Here is a 15,873-nt window from a genome sequence, read left to right as displayed (position 1 = left end):
TCTGTCCAAGTCCATGTTCCTTGTTTCCATACTATCTATCTCAACCTCTGCTGTCTCCTTTTCCTTTTGCCTTCAATCCCAACATCAGGGTCTTTTCCAATGAGTCCTGTTTTCTCATTATGTGGCCAAAGTATTTAAACTTCAGCGTCAGTATTTGACCTTCAAGTGAATGGGTCTGAATTAATTTTTTTTGGATCTCCTTCCTGTCCAAGGGACTCTCCATAGTCTTCTCCAGCTCAGGAGTTCAAAAGTGTTGTGGTTAGAAAGAAGAAAGAGGGGCAGCTAGGTGGTGCAGTGGATAGACCACCAGCCCTGTATTCAGGAGGACCTGAGTTCAAATCCGGCCTCAGACACTTGACACTGTGTCTGTGTGACCCTGGGCAAGTCACTTAACCCCATTGCCTAGCCAAAAAAAAAAAAGAAAGGAGAAAGAGTCTGTGGAACAAAAGATAGATTGAAGAGGCAGAGGATAGAGAGGGGGAAATAATCAATGGAGTAAGGCCTTAAAGAAGTCCTTAAGCAAGGCATTGTGCTAGGTGCCTAAGAGGACTCAAAGAAATACATGGCTTTGGAGGAGTCAAGGAGCTTATAATCCAGTTGGAAAGTTAAAGTTTATACCTCCTTGGCCCAGAAATGCTATTATCAATCAATAAACATTTGCTAAAACCCTACTTTGTGCCAGGCACTATACTAAGCACTGGGATACAAAAAGAAACAAAAGAAAGCCCCTGCCCTTAAAGAGCTTATAATCTAAGGGAGGAGACAATTTGCAAACTAATATATGCAAAGCAAACACAAATATATACGGGATAAATAGGAAGGAAGGCACTAGAATTTAGAGGGGCTGGAGAAGGTATCCAGTAAAAGATGGAATTTTAGTTGGAACTTAAAGGAAGCCAGGGAGGTCAGCAGGCAGAGGAGTGTTCCAGGCATGGGGGACAACTAGAGAAACAACTAGAGAAAATTCCTGGAGGCTGGAAGGTCTTGTTCAAGAAACATCCAGAAGGCCAGTGTCATTGAATAGAAGAATGCATGTCAGGGAGTAAGGTGTTAAGAGGTCTGGAAAGGTAGGGGGGAGGGGGAAAAGTTATGAAGGGCTTTTAATGACAAATAGCATTTTTGCATTTGTTCCTGGAGACAACAGGAAGCCACTGGAGTGGGGGCGGGGGCGGGGGCAGGTCAGGAGATGTAGTGGGGAGGTTTGACATGATCAGACCTACACTTTAGTTAAATCATTTTAGAGGCTCTGATAATGATGTATCGGAGTAGGTAAAGACTTGAGGCAGGCAGATCCACCAGCAGGCTTTTGAAGTAATCCAGGTGTGAGGTGATAAGGGTCTGCACTAGAGGGTGGCTAGTGTCAGAGGAGAAAAGAGGGCTTATTGGAGAGTTGATGCAAAGGTGAAATTGAGAAATTAACAGGCCTTGACAAGAGATTGGATAAGGTGTTCTGGGGGTGAGAGATAGTGAGGAATCCAGGATGACTCCTAGGTTTTCAGCCTGAGGAACTGGGAGGATTGTGTTACCCTCCTATGCAAAAGGGAAGGTTCCTAAGTCCTTTTGTAATTGCTCTCCAAAATGGTTAGATCAGTTCATAATTCCATCAGTAGTGTATTAGTGTCCCAATTTTTCCACATCCCCTCCAGCATTTGTCATTTTCCCCTTCTATCATTTTAGCCAATCTGATAGTTTCAAGATGTAGTTTTTAAAAGTAGTTTTATTGTAACCATCCCAGACACATACTATTCCAAGAATCAAGATGTTTCCTGACACCTTTGTTGTATAAAAAGTTGAAAATTGAGCTTAAGTTTTCCAACTGAAATGCAAAGTAAAAATAAACTGAATGTATGACAGTGAAATAAAGCATTTCATATAGAAGAATAGCCAAAGAATGCATTTCATTTTTAAATTTTTTCCAGCTTTGAATGTATGTTTTTACATTTATAGAAAGCATAAAGCAATTACAGGTAAGGATATTTAAGGGATAAAGAATCTATTCCTTTCTATTGATGTAAGCATTTTTTTTTTGCACATTAAGCCTTTTAGTCTGAAAGTGACAAGGTCACAAAAATAGATACAGCAAAATGAAATATTTAGAGTAGAAAAATTTTGTGCCGGCTAGCCTCAAATACCTTCACTGTAAAATTATTATAAATAGGTATTCAGTCAGCATGGCCCTGTACCTTACAACTGAACTATATTTACCCTTCCCACTTAATGGAAATGTACATCACAATTCATGAGCATAAATACAGACTAGTGTCCAGTCAGCTGATATCACTTTTACAGACTATTTATACACCTCAGGGAACAAGTAGGTATTACAGGATGTCCAAAACAATCCTCACATTTATAAAAGAGAAGAGAAAGATTTCATCATAAAGAAATGGCAAAAGAGATGCCTAAATGTATGTTCAAAATGCTAGTCTCTTGAATAGAGAACCCTCTTTTCAAAGACTACATTAAAAGTGCAACTCAAAGATGTAACCTTCAATATAAAGGATACTAGTTATCTACATGGACACTGCTATCAAAGATACTTCTATTGCATGACAGTTGGCAGTACAGACTTCTAAGGAGAATAAACATTCTAGAGTTAGCAAATGAGAATTCAAATATTTCATCTAAACCACTGAAATATTAATTAAGGTACTTAGAAGTTATTGCTTTGAGTGAAAGAGTCTTAAGTGGGTTATGTTTTGAAATGATATGGTTTGTTGTTAGCCATCTACACTGAAGAATATCAGCATGGTAGCCATTACAAATAAGTTCACCGCTCCTGCTTAAAATAGCAGGGTTGCAAATCTTTATTTATTTAAACTTTCCAAGTCATTGTTTTGAATTAGGACACCCTTCTGTTCTGAGAAATTATTTAGGTGATAGCTATCCTCTATGGTTTTCATTCACTTTTCCCCCCTCATTGGGGTCCTATGATTTTGAATTCAGTCCCACAAAACCATAATGCTCTTTTCCTCCCAAGAGAAGAAATGCCCCTATAGGTTAGCACCTTCTCTGAAACTTACAGTCTTAGAGGGTTGCCTAGAGCCTCCAGAGGTTAATATTGCTTGCCCAAGGTCACACAGAAGGCATGTACCAGAGACAGTACTTGAACCCAGGCTTTCCTGGTTTCAAGTCCTGGATCTTTTTTTGCTTTGCCACACCGCCTTTTATTACTATTAACTACATGTTTGATTGATCCCTTATTTTTGTTGCACTGAAATTTTGACATTTGATAATTCATTATTAAAAAGTAATTTTATAACAATGGAATAAGTACTTGCATAATAGATTTCATATTTGTTTCTTATGAAATCCAGATTCATAACAATGGTGAACTTTGTCACCTTTGTGGTGGTGGTTGTTTGTTTGTTTCTAATTCTAGGAACTTCAAAAAGAAACTTTTCAGAAAATGTTAAGGTATCCAAAAAAAGGATTAGTTAGATTTGAGCAATCAGATGAAGCTACCTATCGGGCCAATTTGGCGGTGAAGAGGAATGCCAGTGCCTTTTTTGAAAAGTATGACCGAAGTGAGGTTCAAGACTTACTTGCTACTGTGGTTGCTAGTTGGCTCTCTGGACAAGAGAACATACGCAACCATATACAACTCCCAGATGGACTTATAAGTGAATTGAAAAATGTAGGCTTCTCCACTGCAATCCTGCTAGCACCAGTGGATCCAAATGTAAACCTGGATTGTAGAGAAGTCCATCAGATCCTAAGAGAGTTGTCTGTTGGAATTTATTGTTTGAATCAAATTCCTTCCATCAGTTTAGATATTAATTATGATCAAAGTTCATGTTGCCAGCTGCCTCCTGCTTATTTTGACACTCGAATTGGACAAATTCTGATTAATGTTGACTACATGATAAAATCACTCTGGCATGGAATATATATGCCAAAAGAAAAAAGGGTGCGGTTCTCTGAAATGTGGCGTTCTCTTATGGATGTTGATGTTGAAGGGAAGCCTCAAACAGATAAAGATATCTTTCAAGAGTTTAGTGCAGCAGGTAAGCGTATATATACTCTTTTCAAATCATACTTTTCATAGTTGTATTTGAAATCATTCTAGATCATTTCACAAAGTAGATGGAACATCTCTCTCCCATACACAAAAAGTGCTTCCAAAAGTTAATAAGTAAATACTTTGAGGTTTTAAGGCTGATTCTATACACAGTTATTAAAAAATAATGATGAATTTGCTACCCATTTTTATGTTGTATCTGACACTCCAGCATGTCTGCATTTTTTTTTTTATCATGGCTTTTTGGTCAAAGATTTTTACTGTGAGCCAGAGCTTGTAACTAGGAATTTATGCATGTGGGGGCAAATACTATAAACTACCCTCAGGGCAAGTGACACTAAAGATATCGTCAGTTGGAAGTGGGGAGAGAGTGAGGTGGATACTACCCTGTGGAGGGAGAGAGACCGCTCCAGATATTCAGGCCATTTGGTAGCTTCCTATTTAAACTAATTGTTCTTCATAACTAGATTCTAATTATCAAGGTCAGTTGTTTCTTTACACTTGGCATTCACAAAGTCTGAAGTGGACTGGCATCCCATATAGCAAACATACTTTTGGAGAAGGGGAGGAAAAAGGACTTAAAACCACCATCTCCCCCTCCGCACCAAACTGTAACAAAACAATCCTTAAAATATCTTTTTAGAATTGAAAGGGAACTCAAGCATCACCTGTTAAGTACAATTCAGTTCCTTGATTTTTATAGAGGAGGTGTTAAAAGGAAAATTCTTCATTTGGGCTTTTCACACTGATTAACAAGGCAAAACTCAGGACAAAGAGAATTAAAATTATAAGTACACCAAGGTAGCAACACATAGATGAGCTGATCACTGAAGATCAGTGATGACTTCAGTGTTTACAGGTAACTTTAAGATAATTCAGATATGTCCACCTTAGCAGAAGAGGCTAGGCCCTTTCATCTCAATTCCTCCCCAAGGTAGCGAGAATGGGACAATTGGCAGGTAGGGGGACAAAGGTCATAGGTAGGGAATGACTTGGCTATGTGATCAATTATCAGGGGACTAAGTGACACCTCCCTCAACACTTACTGACAAGTAGGACTGGGATCATGGGATACTGAGTCAACATAACTTTCTTTTATTTTATTTTATTTTATTTTATTTGTTTAATTAGGCAATTGGGGTTAAGTGACTTGCCCAAGGTCACACAGCTAGTACATGTCAAGTGTTTGGTCTGAGGCCGGATTTGAACTCAGGTCCTCCTGACTTAAGGGCCGATGCTCTATACACTGCGCCACCTAGATGCCCCCAACATAACTTTCAATAGAGGAAGCTGAGCTTTCTCCCCCACTCTCAAGTAGGGAAGTGACTTACCTATGTGGGTAGGAGAGAGGTCAGTCAAGAGTCACAGAGAAAGGTCAGTCAAGCTCTAACTGAAAATGAGGCAGAACTGAGGTGGAATAAAATGTCCAAATGTTATAAATTATCTGACTGATATATCTAGAAAGGATCTTAGAGACCATCTTGTCCAATCATCTCAACTACAGGGGAAGAAACAGATCAGGGACAGAACACAGCTCTCTAATTTATAGTCCAGTGAGTTTAGGCACGTTGTTGAAATTTGGCCTATTTCAGGGGACCATCCCTTCCAGAGAAGCAGTCCTTGTCTTATAACATAGGACAGGTGGAGTCAAGATGGAAGAGTGAAAGCCTGGACTCACCTGAACTCTCCCCTAAACCTCTTCAAATACTTTTAAAAGGTGACTCTGAACAAATTCTATAGTGGCAGAATCCATAAAGAGACAGAGTGAGGCAGATTTCCAGCCCAAGACAACCCGGAAGGTTGATAGGAAAGGACTATTGCACCGGCCTGAGAAAGGAGCGTTCAGCGTGCAGGGCGCAGAGCAGACCTGTCCTAAGCAAACCCAGGGGGGGCATCAGGGGACTGAATCACTGGCAGCAGTGGTGGTTTCCAGTCTTCTCAGCCCATAGATGCCAGAGACTACTTGGAAGGTCAGTGGGAGGGGACTGTTAGAACTGGGTGAGAGAGAAGCACAGTACAGAGCAGGGCTGCAGGGCATGCCAATAGAGCCCCAGCTCCAGCAAACCAGGAGCAGGCCTTGGGAGTGACTGAATCAGTAGCAGTGGCAGCAGGGGCAGCGGCTGCTCCTAGAGCTATTATCCCATATACTGACATAGAAAATCACCTATTTCGACTTCCAGGAGTCAAGATGGCAGAGTAAGCAGTAAGTTGCTCTCATCCTCCCTTGCTGACCTTGAAAAACCCAGAGAATATTGCCCCAGGAAAAATCCTGAAACAGTGGAGTCAGCAGAAAGATGAGATACAACAGTCTTTAAGCTCATGAGTCTAGAGGGATTGCTTGCTGTGGCTGAAGGGGACCAGTACAGGAAGGGAGGCATCCCAGTAAGCCAGTGGCAAGCCCCACCTCAGCAAACCAGTAACCAGGCCCCTAGCCCACAGCACAAGAAGCCTGGGACAGTGCCCCACCCTGTGCCCCAGAAGCAGAGGTCAACTTTAAAAGCCAGAAAAAAGGCAAACAACATGAACAAAAAGCAACATAGAAAAACAATGACCATAGAGAAATATCTTGGTGACAGGGAAGATCAAAACACAAATTCAGGAGAGGACAACATTGTCAATATACCCACATCTGAAACCTCAGAAGGGAATGTGACCTGGTCTCAAGCCCAAAAAGCCTTCTTAGAAGAGGTCAAGAAGGATTTTAAAAGTCAAATAAGAGAGGTAGAAGAAAAATTGAACAATTCCTTTGACAAAATGGGAAAAAAAAGCATACTGAAGAAAACAACTCCTTAAAAAGTAGAATTGGCCAAATGGAAAAGGAGGCACAAAAACTCACTAAAGAGAATTCTCTAAAAAAGTAAAATGGGCCAAATGGAAAAGGAGGTACAAAAGCTAACTGAAGAAAATGATTCATTAAAAATTAGAATTGGGCGATTGGAAGCTAATGACTCTATGAGGCATCAACAATCTGTCAAACAAAATCAAAAGAATGAAAAAATAGAAGAAAATGTGAAATACCTCATTGGAAAAACAACTGACCTGGAAAATAGATCCAGGAGAGATAACTTAAGAATTATTGGTCTACTTGAAAGCTATGATGAAAAAAAGAGCCTGGACAACATCTTTCAGGAGATCATCAAGGAAAACTGCCCTGAGGCCCCAGACCCACAGGATAAAATAGTCATTGAAAGAATCCACATATCACCTCCTGAAAGAGATGCCAAATCGAAAACACCAAGGAATATTGTAGCCAAATTCCAGAATTATCAGGTCAAGGAGAAAATCCTGCAAGCAGCCAGAAAGAAACAATTCAAATATTGTGGAACCACAGTCAGGGCAGGACCTTGCAGCTTCTACATTAAAAGATCAGAGGGCTTGAAATATGATATTCCATAAGGCAAAGGAGCTTGGATTACAACCAAGGATCAACCACCCAGCAAAACTGAGCATAATCTTTCATGGGAGGAGATAGACATTCAATGAAATAGGGGACTTCCAGACTTGCCTGATGAAAAGACCAGAGTTCAAAGGAAAATTTGATCTTCAAATACAAGAGTCAAGAGAGGCATAAAAAGGTAAACAAGAAAAGGAAAAAAAAACACAACATGTTATCCAATAAGGGTAAATTGTTTACATCCCTACATGGGAAGATGATACTTATAACTCTTGAAAACTGTATCTTTATTATGACATTTAGAAGGGATATACATAGAGGGAGTGGGTTTAAGTTGAGTTTGATGTGATGATAAAAAACCTAATGATGTGGTGAAAAGGAACTGTAATGGGAAAAGAGGAAAGGAGGAGGCACAAAGAAAAGGGTAAATTATATCACATGAACAAGCACAAAGATATATTACAGTAGAGGGAAAGAAGAGAGATGAGCATTTGGCTCAAGGAGGGAATAACATACTCAGGTATAGAAATCTAACTTGCCACATAGGCAGTAGGAGGAGAAAGGGGAAACAAAAGGGAGGGGGGATAGAAGAGAGAGCAGATTGAGGGAGGTAGTGGTCAAAAGTAAAACTCTAGTGAGGAGAGAAAAGGAAAAAAGGAGAAAGAAAAACAAATGAGGGGAAGTTGGGTGGAGAGAAAGACATAGATAATAATAACTGTGAATGTGAATGGAATGAACTCTTCCATAAAATAGAAGCGGATAGCAGAATGCATTAAAAACCATAATCCTACAATATGTTGTTTACAAGAAATACATTTGAAACAGAGGGATACACACAGGGTAAAGGTAAAAGGCTGGAGTAGAATATATTATGCTTTAGCTGAAGTAAAAAAAAAAGCAGGGGTAGCAATTCTGATATCAGACAAAGCAAAAGCAAAACTAGATCTAATTAAAAGGGATAAGGAAGGAAACTACATCCTGCTAAAAGGCACCAAAGTAATATCATTACTAAACGTATATGGTCCAAGTGGTATAGCATCCAAATTCTTAGAGGATAAGTTCAGGGAGTTACAGGAAGAAATAGCAAAATTATACTGGTGAGGGACCTCAACATCCCCTTCTCTGAACTAGATAAATCTAACCACAAAATAAACAAGAAGTTAAGGAGGTGAACAAGATTTTAGAAAAGTTAGATATGGTAGACTTCTGGAGAAAATTGAATGAGGATAGAAAGGAATATACTTTTTTCTCAGCAGTACATGGCACCTCCACAAAAATTGACCATGTATTAGGGCATAAAAACCTCACAATCCAATGCAGAAAGGCAAAAATATTGAATGCATCTTTTTCAGATCATGATGCAATAAAAATTATATGTAATAAAGGGCCATGGAAAGATAGATTAAAAATTAATTGGAAACTAAATAATCTAATCCTAAAGAATGAAGGGGTCAAACAACAAATCATAGAAACAATAATTTTATCCAAGAGAATGACAATAATGAGACAACATATTAAAACTTACGGGATGCAGCAAAAGTGGTTCTTACAGGAAGTTTTATATCTCCAAATACTTACATGAATAAAATAGAGAAAGAGGAGATCAATGAATTGGGCATGCAACTAAAAAAGGCTAGAAAAAGAACAAACTTAAAATCCCCAATTAAATACCAAATTAGAAATACTGAAAATCAAAGGAGAGATTAATAAAATTGAAATTAAGAAAACTATTGAACTAATAAATAAAACTAAGAGCTGGTTTTATGAAAAAAAACAATAAAACAGATAAACCTTTGGTTAATTTAATTTAAAAAAAGAAAGGAAAAAAACAAATTACCAGTATCAAAAATGAAAAGGGTGAATTCACCACCAGGGAAAACAAAATTAAAACAATAATTAGGAACTATTTTGCCCAACTATATGCCAATAAATTTGACAATCTTAATGAAATGGATGAATATTACATTATGTAATGAATAGTTACATAATTATGTTACATTATAATGATAACGTTACAAAAAATATAAATTGCCCAGAATAACAGAAGAGGAAGTAAAATACTTAAATAACCCCATCTCAGGAAAAGAAATTGAACAAGCCATCAATGAACTCCCTAGGAAAAAATCTCCAGGGCCAGATGGATTTACAAGTGAATTCTATCAAACATTTAAAGAACAATTAATTCCAATACCATATAGATTATTTGGGAAAAGAGGTGAAGAAGGAGTCTTACCAGATTCTTTTTATGATACAAATATGGTGCTGATACCTAAACTGGGAAGAGCCAAAATAGAAAGAAAATTATAGACCAATTTCCCTAATGAATATAGATGCAAACATTTTAAATAAAATATTAGCAAATAGATTACAGCAACTTATCATGAGAATAATACACTATGACCAGGTGGGATTCATACCAGGAATGCAGGGCTGGTTCAATATTAGGAAAACTATCAGCATAATTGATCATCTCAACACCAAAACTAACAGAAACCACATGATCATCTCAATAGATGCAGAAAAAGCTTTTGACAAAATACAACACCCATTCCTATTAAAAACACTAGAAAGCATAGGAATAAATGCAGTCTTCCTTAAAATGATTAGTAGCATCTACCTAAAACCATCAGCAAGCATTATATGTAATGAGGAGATAAGCAGAAGCATTTCCCATAAGATCAGGGGTGAAATAAGGATGTCCATTATCATTACTGTTGTTCAATATGGTACTAGAAATGTTTGCTTTAGCAATAAGAGAAGAAAAAGAAATTAAAGGTATTAGAATAGTCAAAGAAACAAAGCTGTCACTCTTTGCAAATGATATGATGATATACTTAGAGAATCCTAGAGAATCAAATGAAAACTACTTGAAATAATAAACAACTTTAGCAAAGTTGCAGGATATATAATAAACCCATATAAATCATTGGCATTTCTATATATTACCAACAAAGCCCAACATCAAGAGGTAGAAAGAGAAATTCCATTTAAAGTTGCTGTAGACACTATAAAATATTTAGGAGTCTACTTGCCGAAACAAACCCAGGAACTATGTGACCACAATTAGAAACCACTTTTCACACAAATAAAGTTAGATCTAAATAACTGGAAAAAATCAGTTGCTCATGGGTAGGCCAAGCTAATATAATAAAATGGCAATTCTACCTAAACTAATTTACTTATTAAGTGCCATACCAATCAAACTACCAAAAAATTATTTTATAGAACTAGAAAAATAACAAGATTTATCTGGAAGAACAAAAGGTCCAGAATATCAAGGGAACAATGAAAAGAAATGCTAGGGAAGGTGGCCTAGCCATACCAGATCTTAAACTGTATTACAAAGCAGCAATCATCAAAACTACTTAGTACTGGTAAGAAGTAGAGTGGTCCAGGGCTGCTAGGTGGCAAAGTGGATAAAGCTCCGGCCTTGGAGTCAGGAGGACTTGAGTTCAAATCCAGCCTTTGACACTTGACACTTAATAGTTGTGTGACCCTAGGCAAGTCACTTAACCCCATTGCCTAGCCAGAAAAAAAAAGAAAGAAATAGAGTGGTAGATCAGTGGAATAGCTTAGGTACACAAGACACAGTAGTCAATGACTATGGTAATCTACTGTTTGATGAACCTAAAGACCTCAGCTTCTGGGATAAGAACTCACCATTTGACAAAACTGCTGGGAAAACTGGAAAAGAGTATGGCAGAAACTAGGCATAGACTATAACATCTTACACCATATACCAAAATAAAATCAAAATGGGTACATGATTTAGATATAAAGGCTGATATTATAAGCAAATTGTGAGAGCAAGGTATAGTTTACCTGTTAGATTTATATAGAATGGAAGAATTTATGACTAAACAAGAGATAAAGAACATTATGAAATGCAAAATGGATAATTTTGATTACATTAAATTGAAAAGTTTTTGCACAAACAAAGCCACAGGATAGTCCTTTTGTTACTACAAAACCACTAGGATTAAAACACTCTGCCCAAGAAATCCCTGCACCATACATGAACTTAAAGAGAACAAAATACTTAATAAGAACTCAAATCTGTAAAAACTCTTAACATTGCACCAACACACATAAAACTCTTCTTTAGTTAATAATCTTTCAAGCATGCAGGGGATATACCTTTTATGTGAGACTTTCTCCAAGCTGTTCCAGTGGGTGTCCACTTGAAGGACTACTATATAGTGTGACCAGAGAATTATTATTGCTTCCTTCATTTTGTGGTTCTTGTGACTCTCTGGGAGGTGGAGCTAAAAATCCAATGCCAGATGGCTCAAAATAAGATGTTTTAAATGTTTTATCACAAAAAAGTCACCATGGGAGAAATGCTCTTGAAGTTGAACAACATGGCCACCCTGCTCAGTCTTCCATTTTCCTTTCTTGTACCATAAAGCCTCCTAAAGTCAGTTTAACAGCAGAAACCCACTGTGGCCCAGTTCTAGTTTCTAGCAAACATAGAGGAAGTAAAGGAAAGACCTACTCTTAGCCTCTTTGCACTTAAGGAGCCTAGAGACAGATATAATCTCTGCGTTAGGACTATAAATTGGTAGTTCTCAGGATGAAGACAAGCTCTTCACAAGCTTTAGCAGTGCCTTCCTTGACTGTTGAACTAGTGACCACTCTACCATATGATACTGTAGGAGAAATGGAGAAAGTGGTTACTCATGCAGCTGATTGATGCTGATTATCACAGGATAGGTAATGTGTGCCTTGTGTGTAATTGATACATGTTATTATGTGTTAAATATAATTTATATGTTTGACATATATTACTGTGTTAAGCATCATTGGTTTTTGTGCATTTCTCCAATGTATTACATATAAAACTGCAGTGGTGCAAAGTTGCATGTTTCTGTGTGTGATCTATTTGGTCACCTAATGCAACTGTCATGTAATGCTTATGTTTTGCACTGCCTTGAGATTACTGTCCTTTGTTTAATAGATGCCATTGTCATGTAAATTATTGATTATAGAGTGTGTATTATGCTACTCACATTAAGGTTAGCTGCATGCAACTCTAAGGTGATGTAATGTGTTGACATCTATGTTTGCATTGTGTTATATAGTTGGATGTTATCTCTCAATTTATATTGCTTACAATGTTCACAGATTTTCATATATACCCAGGAAATTCCCCAGGACTGCAAATTCATTGCTGGGGGTGGGAGGGAGAATGTATGGAGACTGAGGTTTTTGTTGGCCAAAATGAAGCCCCCAAATGGCCAGACTTTGCTGCTGACAGGTTTGCATAATAAAGACAAGAATATGGGTTAGGTGGATGGAGAACCCTAACCTTGCCTCTTTAGCTTACTTTTGGATCTGACTCAAATTCATCTGAATTCTAAACTAGAAAGGATCTTGGTAGGATAATATCTAACCCTCAGCTAGATAATGTGAATCCCCAAAAAACAAACCCCAATTTTGAACAGAGTCAGCTCTAAGAAAGAGACAAACAAAATTGGGGTGCATATGTTCACAGCTTAATTTCTCTCAAGCTGCTTAACATGCATTGCATAGGATTGCATGGGAGTTCAGTCTAAAACTGGTTCCCCCTAAGGGGGGGGGCCAGTTCAGAACTCACTCAAATTGGATTTTGGAGCTACATCCTTATATGCCCTTCGAAGAGTAGGTGTGCCCAAGGGATGACAATCAACTCTGGGAGGTGGTCCATATTAAAATGAGGGTCTTTCAGAATGTGACCCCTGTCACTCAATCCTGGTCAAAGAGACATCAATTTCCATATGACTTGTCTTGACAATAGGAAGGAATCAACATTCTCTCAGACCTATCTAGGTAACATAAGGAGCAGGAATAGACCCATTTAGATTACATCTTAATGTCTTTCTGAAGAAGGACTGAACTTAGAAAGAAAGGGGGATGGGGAAGCTCTGAGTTTCCAAGATAATGAGTATTAAGAAAAATCATTTTTCACAATAAGAATCTGCAAAGAAAGATTTTGATTTCCACCCAGATTTTGGAGACTGAAAAGAAATACCTGCTTTTAGTCTTTTGTTATCTAGGTGTGGTGGCTGAGATCAAAGAAGTGTAAATTTGTTGCTATCTGGAAGAGATTCTAGCCATTTTACCCTGAGTGACTGAAACTGAGATAGCTTTTGTGACCCCAAAGTGATGAGCTCTGAAGATTGAATCAAGAAGGAACTGGCAGCTACCAAGTCCACACTCATCTTAAATCTCTGGGACCATTAGGGCAAAACCCCATTGACAACATTCAACTGAGACTAGGGGACCAACAGAGCAACATACCTAACAAAGATGCCATGATGTCAGTAGAAGAATGTACCATAAATTCAACAAGACCAGCAGAGCAGTAGAGACTACAGGCGTAGCAGTCACCATAGACCATAATTGAGATGAGCTGTTGCCAAGTGGACAATTTCTGTCCTTCTAACTGATTTTGAGGCAGCCTTTCTCTTGAAGAAGTTGTTTATTCTACTGAATTTTTACTACCCAACCTTGCATTAGCGAAAAGAGCATTGTTATAAGCCTCTACAGCCTGACCAGGCATTTAATGTCTTTGCTAACCTTCAGTAGTAATGGAGTTGGCATTCCTTGTGTTTCACTGATACGCTTGGCAAGACCCATCACTGTGTGTAATGGATAGCACATATTAAAAATTGTTCCTTTATTTTCTGATGTATAGAGGTGTAACCTCAGTGCTAGGAATCTTGTATTTGATGACAACAAATGTCAAATTTGGGTTTGTCAGAAAGAGTCATTGAAAGGTCTGTTGGCCTGAAAGTTGGTTAAAGAGACAACAAGCTAGGTGATAAGTAAATTCATGTTGTTTTATTCTCTTAAGTTAGCAGCACATGTACATGGAATCAGAGCTTTAACTCTGATTGACTCAAGCAATTTTTAGAGGACATTTAAACCCTGACTCAGGATGTCTGTGTTACTAAAAAAATACAGCCTCCATATGTTTTTTAACATATAGCATGGGAAAGGAAGTTTCTTAGTTGAATGGGTTGTAAATACAATAAAATAGGAGAATGTCAGAGTGTCAATTGAAATTATAGATCCAGGATACACAACATATGTCCATAGGATACAAAGATAAGAAAAGTCCCACTATTCAAGAGAGTGTCTGGTCCCAGGTATCCTGTCCTTAGTGATCACAAACAGGAAGAATGCCTTATTGGGACTCAATTGATCTTGAATGATTAGTGAGTCACATTGAAGTGGGCAAGCTATGTATTTCCCAGCGTCTCCTCTGTCCAAGAAAATATGCCAGTGTGCAAGCCTGTTAGGCCAGTGACCAAACTTACATATAACACTTTAGGAGAATTGGAAGAAGTGGTTCCCCATATTGCCAGAAGCATCCCAAAGATGGGGTTGTGCTCAATATTCCCCAGAGAAAACCCTAACTGCCATGAAATACCTGGTCTCTTCTTGTCAGAGATCTTCAGTATGTCAGTTTTGGGGACAACTGTTATCCCACTTCTGGGTAGAAATTCATTGGGATGAGCTAATGGTTTCCCTCAAAGGGCAAATTCCTTGTAAGGAAGTCACAAATGGAATAGTATAGTCATTTTCCTTCAGGATAAGGATTTGGTCTTCTAAAAAAAAAAAGGCAGTTCCTCTGAAGGATAAAGTTGCTCTCAGGAAGTCACTGCTTGAGGGCTGGCAGCTGTCCCCCAAACCACTACAAATTCTGCCCCAGAGTTGGCTCATCAAAGACCCTATATACATACAGTTCCCTCCAGAACAGGGGAAGGAGTACCTGTTTTGATGTAACAGTCATGGAGTTGGTGGCATATTTGACACAAGTATGTGTACATATCAGAGTGTAGGTCCTATCAGTTGTTTGCCAAGAGTCCTAGAGAGCTAAATAACACTACTTGTGGCTATCTTAGCCATGACAGTATCTTACCTTCACTGCTAGAAAAGGACCTAGGGTTAGGTCTAGAGCTTACAGGAACCTTAGAAGCCATATATAGTTCAACCCCTGCATTTGACGGATAAGAAAACTGAGGCCTCGAGAGGAAGTGACTTTCCAAAGGCGCAAGTGGCAGAGCTGGGAAATAAACTCAAGTCTTTTGCCTCCAAATCCAACACTCTTTTTTCCCTTGAGTTATTCAGTACACATGTAAGGAAAAGATTTTCTACGACTGCCCTTTTATTGCTGCACAACTACCCTCAGGGTAAAAACAAACCTCAGGAATAACTGTAGCAAATAGTCAGAATCCCATGAGCACGGAGTGAAAAGGATTTTGCTCCAGAGTTCCTACATCTAGTAAGAAAGCATACATCTTATCTCTGTGAACAGAAGCTTCCTCTCTGTGACAACAGCTCACAATATTCATTTGGGGTCCTCAGCGAAACCAGGCTAACACTGCATGACACAACTGTCCCCACAGTCAGCCTGGGGAACCAAAGTGCTGAGAGAGGAAGCAGTCTGGCTCTTGGCCCACAGGATTGAGAA

General features: G+C 38.4%; 1 protein-coding gene across 1 annotated transcript in view; it reads left to right on the top strand.

The window, feature by feature from the left end:
• Positions 1-3,409: 3,409 nt before the first annotated feature.
• Positions 3,410-15,873, top strand: part of ANKAR (ankyrin and armadillo repeat containing) — an 86,073-nt gene continuing 73,609 nt past the window's right edge. The window contains 1 exon segment of the mRNA XM_027866010.1: positions 3,410-4,007. Within this exon segment, the coding sequence (XP_027721811.1) occupies positions 3,410-4,007 (598 nt within the window).

This window comes from Vombatus ursinus, unplaced genomic scaffold, assembly GCF_900497805.2.
Source record: "Vombatus ursinus unplaced genomic scaffold, bare-nosed wombat genome assembly UNPS02014779.1, whole genome shotgun sequence".
Taxonomy (NCBI): Eukaryota; Metazoa; Chordata; class Mammalia; order Diprotodontia; family Vombatidae; genus Vombatus; species Vombatus ursinus.
The sequence above is the reverse complement of the archived record's forward strand: the minus strand, read 5'-3'. Positions and strand labels throughout refer to the sequence as shown.